Source organism: Budorcas taxicolor, chromosome 14 (assembly GCF_023091745.1).
Source record: "Budorcas taxicolor isolate Tak-1 chromosome 14, Takin1.1, whole genome shotgun sequence".
NCBI classification, from domain to species: domain Eukaryota; kingdom Metazoa; phylum Chordata; class Mammalia; order Artiodactyla; family Bovidae; genus Budorcas; species Budorcas taxicolor.
The window spans coordinates 79,739,479-79,748,554 of NC_068923.1; the positions used below are offsets into that span (position 1 = coordinate 79,739,479).

General features: G+C 44.6%; 1 protein-coding gene across 1 annotated transcript; it reads left to right on the forward strand.

Annotated features, from left to right (window-relative positions):
• The first annotated feature begins 2,753 nt into the window (after nucleotides 1-2,753).
• Nucleotides 2,754-3,239, forward strand: LOC128059551 (transcription factor BTF3-like). Its single transcript, XM_052651966.1, has one exon. It carries the CDS (start codon nucleotides 2,754-2,756, stop codon nucleotides 3,237-3,239), a length of 486 nt encoding a protein of 161 aa, XP_052507926.1.
• The last annotated feature ends 5,837 nt before the right edge of the window (nucleotides 3,240-9,076 follow it).

Sequence of the window (9,076 nt, forward strand, 5' to 3'; positions counted from 1 at the left end):
CAATGACTTCAGTGACTGGAGACTAAGATTTTCTTTATTTTCTTTGATGCTCTGCAGGTAGGACTTGTCACTTACCTGTGTGGTTCCATGGCACACTGTGCCTGCCCCTGTATCCCGATGTTCTTGTCTCCCTCATTCAACTGTGAGGTTCAGAGGTTGTACCTGAACCAGGTGCTATGTTATATGTTCAAGAGGGTTGTGAGCCTGCTGTTAAACCATAGGTGCACGCTAAGTTGCTTTAGTCCTGTCAGACTCCTTATGACCCAATGGACTGCAACCTGCCAAGCTCCTGCACATGGGATTCTCCAGGCAAGGATACTGGAGTGTGTTTCTGTGCCCTCCTCCAGGGATCTTCATGACCCAGGGATTGAACCTGCATCTCTTAAGTCTACCTGCATTGGCAGGCAGGTTCTGTACCACTAGTGCCACCTGGGAAACCATGGGTAGCTTGATATCGGCCATAGTGGGGATATTTACATCATGAAAATTGGCAAAAGCTACAAAATCAGGGCTAAGAATTTTTTGAGAGTCAATTTACCAGCACATAAGGTCCTTGAAGTCAGCAATATGGCTTTATGTTTGGATCTCCCAAGACTTACAGTCTCTGGCATGCGATGGGTACTCAATACCTATTTGCTGAATGAATGAAGGGACTCTACTTGGGCTCTCTAGGACACAAATAGAATGAAACCAACCAACCTGGTCTTGTGTAGAATGAAACAAGCTGTCACAACAATGTAGTGACTTGAGAAACCTGTGGAAAAGGTCCCATCTCCCTATCAGAATGTATCCCTTGCTCTCTTGCTGCAATACTGGATTCCCATATCGATGTCATTTTTTTAAAAGGAAAGTACACATTTTGACTGCTTTTAGGGAGAAGTTCACTGGGTGGAGCAAGAGAAGAGGAAGCAGATGGGGGCAAGATAGTGGAAGGTGACGCATTAGCCATACTGAAATGAGGAGTACTTTATCCGATGGTTGTTCCACTTGTGGTCTACCACCGAGCTGGCGCTGGGCAGGGCTGTGAAATGGGGATTTCTTCCTAATCCTTTCTCATGCCCCTCTCTCTTTTGGCCCTTTCCCTGTAACCTAGGGCCACCAGGTCATCCCTTGTTGAGTCAAGGAGCATTTCTGCTCTTTTTAAAGAAAATAATTCCTTAAGCTCTAGATCTGTTTTTCTGATTTTTATTATTCTGTTACAACTTCTTTGTCTTTTGGTCCATTGCCTTTAAGCCTGTTATTCCTGGTTAGGACTTCACTGTAATTCAACAGAAGGCTCATAGAAATGGTGGAGGTTGAATCCAATGCAGCAAAAACTCCTTTGACAGTATTTCAGGACCGGTGGGAGGAGTATGGGAGAGAACTTTATAGTGGGGGCAGAGAACATTCAGGACAGTGTGCTTTAAATCCTATCACATAAGCAAACACCTCTATGGCCTCAGTGTAACATAGGTTTTGAGTCATTTTCCATAGAAGTGAGTGTGGGCCTGGAATGGGCAAGTTTTAATAAAGCAAAGGAGGAGAACAGGTCTAGGATAGGGGTAATGTTCCCTACCACGAATCCTAGACATTTGGAGGGTATAAAGAATATGGAGTGTGGGTGTGTGTTGGGGGTGAGGTTGGGGGCTGGAGTGTGGTAGGGGAGGAGGTTTCTGAAAGTTGTAGGCGAGGGGATGGCAGGGGAGTAGAGGGTCTTGGATGAACACGCCTCGAGCTAGCTTTGACTGCCAGCTCTAAGTTTCGTCTTCTACTATTTTTTACTAGTTTTCGTAATTTCTTGTAATGGGATAAGCTTCTCAGATGAGATTTCAGGTTTTGTGTTGCTGGCCTATGAATCCCATGAATCTTTCCTTGGAGGATTTCTAGGTTTAGGGACCCCTGCCCCTCACCCACCCTTTCGTTATGCTTTAGAGAGAAGGCGGGTCCAATGAAAGGGATTCTCAAAAAAGGCTTATTTACAGTCTACTAGAGGACTCTGGGAAATAATTTTGATACCAAAAAGCAAAAGGGGCAGAATCTTTTTATTACAATCTCCACATTTACCTAAGTGTATGTCTTTATTCTTTAGATAAACTGTGAGGAGCTGGCAGGTGGGGAAAACCCAAACACCCTCCATACTGTTTTGCAGTGTTTGTAAGGTTTAGGTAAAGATTTCATCAAGGCTTCAGAAAAGTACCTCTTCTCCCTTGACTCAGCTCTCTGTCTGGGAGTGTAAAGTATAATTGGAGAAAGCGACTTTACTTTTGTTTCCACTGAGACTGGGACAAACAAGTAGCATCCTTAAAGACAGTATGAATAGAGAATTCCCTGGTGGTCCAGTGGTTAGGAAGCCACCTTGCAATGCAGGAGAGGCAGGTTTGATCCCTAGTGGGGGAACTAAGATCCTCTGTGTCATGGAATCTCACGGGGCAAGTAAGCCTGTGTGCCACAGCTGGAGAGTGTGTGTGCCCCAATGAAAGATGCTGCAGGATGCAACTAAAACCTGACATAGATAAAAAAGAAATAAACCACAGGATGAATAGAGGAATGATGCCACTGGGTGAGCGACTTGCAGCAGGGTGTTGGTTTGTGACATTTTGCACAAAGCTCAGCTGGAAGCTGCTTTGTCTTTAAAGGTTTCAGGTCATGCAGGGATGCAAGATGGCAGCTAGAGGGAGGCCCCGCGTGTGTGTGCCTAACCTCAGCTGGTCTGCCCGAGCCCACCTGAGTGCCAACCCTAGTCCCCCGTGTGGCCCCATTTCCGCTCTAACAAGATGAAAAAAACTATCATGAACCAAGAGAAACTCTCCAAACTGCAGGCACCAGTGCTCGCCAGTGGGAAAGGAACTGCTCGCAGAAAGAAGGTGGTTCCTAGAACAGCCACAGCAGATGACACAAAAGTTCAGTTCTCTTTAAAGAAGTTAGGGGTAAACAATATCTCTGGTATTGAAGAGGTGAATATGTTCACAAATCAAGGAACAGTGATCCACTTTAACAACCCTAAAATTCAGGCATCTCTGGAAGCGAACACTTTCACCAGTACAGGCCACGCTGAGACAAGGCAACTGACAGAAATGCTCCCCAGCATCTTAAACCAACTCGGTGCAGACAGTCTGGCCAGTTTAAGGAGACTGGCTGAAGCTCTGCCCAAACAATCCGTGGATGGGAAAGCACCGCTTGCCACTGGAGAGGAGGATGATGACGAAGTTCCAGATCTTGTGGAGAATTTTGATGAGACTTCCAAGAATGAAGCAAACTGAATTGAGTTAACTTCTGAAAAAGATAACTCTTGAAGAAGTTACTGGGAGCTGCTATTTTATATTATGACTGCTTTTTAAAATTTTGTTTATGGATCTGATAAAACCTAGATCTCTAATATTTTTAAGCCTAAGCCCCTGGACACTGCAGCTCTTTTCAGTTTTTGCTTATATACAATTCATTCTTTGCAGCTAATGAAGCTGAAGAAGCCTAAGAATAAAGTTTGAGACAAAGATAAATAAAATTCTTTGCCTAGTAAAAAAAATAAAATAAAATCAATGTTTCAGGTCAGAGTAGTAAGGGAGTAATCAGTTCAGTTCAGTTCAATTCAGTGGCTCAGTCGTGTCTGACTCTTTGCAACCCCATGAACTGCAGCACGCCAGGCCTCCCTGTCCATCACCAACTCCTGGAGCTTGCTCAAACTCATGTCCATTGAGTCAGTGATGCCATCCAACCATTTCATCCTCTGTCGTCTCTTTCTTCTCCTGCCTTCAATCTTTCCCAGCACCAGGGTCTTCTCCAGTGAGTCAGTTCTTTGCATCAGGTGGCCAAAGTACTGGAGTTTCAGCTTTAGCATCAGTCCTTCCAATGAACATTCAGGACTGATTTCCTTTACGATTGACTGGTTTGATCTCCTTGCAGTCCAAGGGACTCTCAAGAGTCTTCTCCAGCACCACAATTCAAAAGCATCAATTCTTCGGTGCTCAGCTTTCTTTATAGTCCAACTCTCACATCCATACATGACTACTGGAAAAACCATAGCTTTGACTACACAGACATTTATTGGCAAAGTAATAGAAGCACACATCAGTGTACTGAGTACTTACTGTGTATCAGGTACTGGGTGCTAAGTACTTTCCATGATTATCCCACTTGGTCTTTTAACAAAACCACCCTATGAGGCGGTCAGTTATGAGCGTCCTCATTACATAGGAGAGGACACTGAGGCAGAGAGCAGTTGATTAACTTGTCAGTGGTTAGCACTGGAGACGAGACTGCACACCCAGACAGTCTGACTCCTCAGCCTGTGCTTCTAACCACAATGCTCTCCTGTCTCCTGGCAGCTAAGGGCAGGGGAAAAAACTGCAGCAGCGTTTTTGGAGCACCTACAGTATGCCAGGCGCTGCACTGAGCCTCTCTACACATCATTCACTTATTTTCTTAACAATACTGTGCAGTCGGTTCTGTTAGATTCCCATTTCACAGAAGAGGAAACTGAGCACATAGGTCACAGGATTAGTATGATGGAGCTGTGGGGAGGGGGGTGGGAATGAAGCATCAGCTGGGCTTGAACTTCTGCAGCTAAGCATCAGAATGACTAAAAACTCTACCAAGGACATACAGCGGTTTCCATAAAGGTTAACCCAGAGGCCTCACGTAACTGGTCATGAGCATGCTCAGAGCTGCACACATGTGGGATTTCTCTCCCTGGGGGGGTGCTACCCAGAGGTTGCCCTGAGGTTTCTGCTCTGCCTCCCGCTGCAGTGGCTTCCAGCACCACCCTGCGGCCCTCTGCTCTGAGTGGCTCACTTCTCACGGTTCAGTGGAAACCTTTCGGTGCTGCTGGTGCACAGACAGGGTCTTTGGTTTGTTTGTCTGATTGTGGTAATAAATGAACATTAGATAGAAGGAATTTCAGGTTCTTCTGCATCACTTGGTTCCTGTTACCAAAATTGTTCTCCATCTTTTTCAGGCAAGAAGAGAGGACCAGCAATCAATGGGATGTAAAAGTCACTAAAAGCAGCCTTTCAAGATGACAAAGATGCTGCCAACCCACGTGGGCAGGTTCAGGGACAGAAGTTTACTGACCATGTCTTGACTTAGCAAGGTTGGCTGAAAGCTGAATTTTATCATTTATCCTTTATTGAACCTCACTTGAAGTTACTGTGCTCCCTACTTTGGTGTTTTAGAGATTAAACTCGTGGTCCCTTTCCCTCCCCCAATCTCTTTTATCCCTGTGCTGTGCTTAGTCACTCTGTTGTGTCCAACTCTTTGCGACCCCATGGACTGTAGCCTGCCAGGCTCCTCTGTCTATGGGGATTCTTCAGGCAAGAATACTGGAGTGGGTTGCTATGCCCTTCTCCAGGGGATCTTCCCAACTCAGGGATCGAACCCAGGTCTCCCGCATTGCAGGCGGATTCTTTACCGTTTGAACCACCAGGGAAACCCCTCTTTTATCCCTACACTGTACTTACATTTTATGATCTGGAGGTTGGCCATCTCAGTGACTTATGAAATGAGAGATGTCTGCAACTGAAAGGTGTACCCATGCCTCATCATTCGAAGACTTACTATTTGTGCTTGAGTTGTTTTCCCAGACACAGAGATAGATTGGCAGTGAGTCATCCATACTACATTGCTTCAAGCCCCCTGCCTCTAGAAGCAAGTGTAACCCAAGCCTCCTGCATTTATGTGGGTGGGGACTCAACTGGCCCTGCTCCTGCCTCAGCACTACGGATACCACACCCCTGTACCCTGATGTGTAATGAACGAACTGCAGCCCCATTCAGATAGCCACCAAGGCTTTGCTGGGAGCTTATGAGCTGTTTTTTTAAAAAAAATTAATTATTTTAATTGGAGGCAAATTACTTTACAGTATTGTAGTGATTTTTGCTGTACATTGACATGAATCAGCCATGGGTGTACACGTGTCCCCCATCCTGAACCCCCCTCCCACCTCCGTCCCCATCCCATCCCTCAGGGTTGTCCCAGTGACCTGAGCTGGGTTTCTATTTTGGATCCTCTTGTCGTTGCCCGAATGGTGTAGTCTCCTAATGCTTCTCACCTCGCAAACCCTAAGGGTGGCTATGGTGCCCAACCCCACTGCAGTTTTCCTGCACAAAAGCTCCATGCAGAGGTGAAGCTGTGGTCCATACCATGGCGTGTGCCCTTCTCCCCTGTGGGGTCTCTGAGTCTCCCAGGTCCCTACTGCACACAGCTTCCTGGGTTTCTGTCTGCAGCTTTCTCCAACAGCATCAGCCGTAAGTCCACGGGGCTGGCCCGTGTCAGCACCAGACACAGCATCTCCACCAGCCCATCAGACACGCCCAGACAACAGTGCATCCCAAGAGCGGGTGAAAATTAGTATGAGATTGGGACTGCAGCCTGTGATGTAATTTCAAGACATAATTATATTATTCTGACAAATTCGGCTTAAGGGTTAGAGTGAAGCCAATGTTTCCATTCTGACCTGGAACACACTGCTTTGGCCTTTTAGCTCTGGCTACTCCACGTGCTGTCTCTGACCTATGGCACCTGCATCACTCCAGAACAGTTCAGAGATGCAGTCTCAGCCTCCAGCCTTGATCTACTGAAGATAAATCTGCATTTTAAGCAGCCCCTGTGGTGGTTTACATACACAGTTAAGCCTGCATGGCACTGCTCTGCGCTGTAACTGACAGATCGGGCTGTACCTAAAAAATGATGTTGAAATGATTTTCCAGATTTGGGGAGCCGTGCAGCGTAGCATGTCTCAAGTAAACCCAATGAGTGCTTGCCATTAAATCCCTACAGAGATTTTTGTTTTGTCTTTACCACTTTCATTTAAATTCGTATTTTATCTTGGGATTTTTTAATATTCATATTAGTCAATAATGGAGCTTGATATTGTATATTAACTTGAATTCTCCTTCTCCTCCATTCTTCTTGGGTTAAGAACTCTGATAATAGAAGAAATGTATAGAGCTGACATTCAAGGAAAATCCAGAAAATGAATTCCGTTTTTATCTTTGGGCCGAGCAGTGCCAATGAATAAGGTACTGTAATAAAACCTTTTTATATGCCTGTCATAGAAAGACAAACCTTTTCCAAAGGAAATGGATTTGAGTATTTGCGAGATATGATAAACAGCCTGACAAAAAAGGGCCTGAATTTCCCTTTTAAATGTTCAGGAGGGGAAGGTTTTAACTTCCCTTGTCAGGTAAAAAAAGAATTCATTATCAAAGCCATTCCAGCTGAAATTCAGAAACGAGAACTAGACTGGATCAGAGTGGAAAGCAATGATTTAGGAATGTGTTAAAGGGAGCAGTTTAATGAATAAAGTGTCAACTTTCTATAGGAGTAAAAATAAATCATGCATCGGCATAACCAGTTTTGTCTCCACGAATTAGCTGGGTGTAGCTGGCTCCGGCACTCAGCGGTGTAAGGAGATATTAAAATCTAATTCTCACTAAGATCTGTACCTGTGAATTGCTGATAATGATGTTAATAATGGCATTATATCCATTTTATGACTACTCTATTCCAGAAAGGGCTAAAGGGGGAAAGAAAACAAGGAACATTTGAATGAAAATGGCCCGAATTCTCGCTTTTTTCTCTTGGCAGATAGCCTTGAGCCCTGGAATCATTTCGTCAGGAAAAGTCCAGGTACAGAATTGCCTGGACCCTTGGAGCTGCCTGTCTGGGGTCTTGGTTTCCAGATGAGCTGCCTGTCTTATTTCCCAGGGCTGCTCTGACAAAGTGCCACCGGGTGCCTTAAACAACAGAGATGGATTCTTGGACGGTTCTGGAGGCCAGGAGCCCTACAATAAGGGTTCGGAAGCTGGTGCCTTCTGAGAATCATAAGGGGGCGTCTGCTCCATGCCTCTCCCAGCTGCTGGCGATTTCCTGCCGATCTTTGGTGTTCCTTGGACTGTAGACACATCCTGCTGATCTCTGCCTTCATTTTCACATGGTGCCCTCCCTGTGTGTCTGTGTCCAGATTTTTCTGTTTTATAAGAACACAAGTCATATTGGACTAGGGCCTACCCTATGGCCTTATCTTGATTACACCTGCAAAGACTCTATTTCTAAATAAGGTCACATTTTGAGGTACTGGGGGTTAGAACTCCAAAATATCTTTTTGTGGGAGACATAACTAAACCCATAACACCAGGTGAGGCTGCTTTATAATGAGGTTGTTTGATTTGCTAATAACTAAACTATGGAAGCAAACGGAATGTCCATTAACAGAAGAATGGATAAAGAACATATACAATGGGATATTACTCAGCAATTAAAAGGAATGAAATAGTGCCGTTTGCAGAGACATGGATGGACCTAGAGACTGTTATACAGAATGAAGTAAGTCAAAACGAGAAAACCAGATATCATAAAATATTGCATATATGTGGAATCTAGAAAAATGGTACAGATGAACTTATTTGCAAAGCAGAAATAGAGAGAGATGTAGAGAACGAACTTACAGATACCTAGGTGGAAAGAGTGGGTGGGATGAATTAGGAGCTTGGGAAGGACATATATACACTATTATGTATAAAATAGATAACTAATGAGAACCTACTGTGCAGCACATGCAACTCTGCTCAATGTTACGTGGCAGCCTAGGTGGGAGGGGAGTTTGAGGGAGACTAGATACCAGTATTGTATAACTAAATCACTCTGCCATACACTTGAAACGAACACAATATTGTTGATTAACTATATTCCAATATATAATAAAAACTTAAAAAAATGAATTCATTTGATCTAGTAACTTATTAACAAACTGATGCAAATTTCATTAAACACTTGGGCTCCCAAATCACTGCAGATGGTGACTGCAGCCATGAAATTAAAAGACGCTTACTCCTTGGAAGAAAAGTTATGACCAACCTAGACAGCATATTCAAAAGCAGAGACATTACTTCGCCGACTAGGGTCCGCCTAGTCAAGGCTATGGTTTTTCCTGTGGTCATGGATGGATGTGAGAGTTGAACTGTGAAGAAGGCTGAGTGCCAAAGAATTGATGCTTTTGAACTCTGGTGTTGGAGAAGGCTCTTGAGAGTCCCTTGGACTGCAAGGAGATTCAACCAGTCCATTCTGAAGGAGATCAGCCCTGGGATATCTTTGGAAGGAATGA

Coding starts and splice junctions, on each gene's coding strand:
- LOC128059551 (XM_052651966.1), top strand. CDS start 2,754: ATGAAAAAAACTATCATGAACCAAGAGAAACTCTCCAAACTGCAGGCA.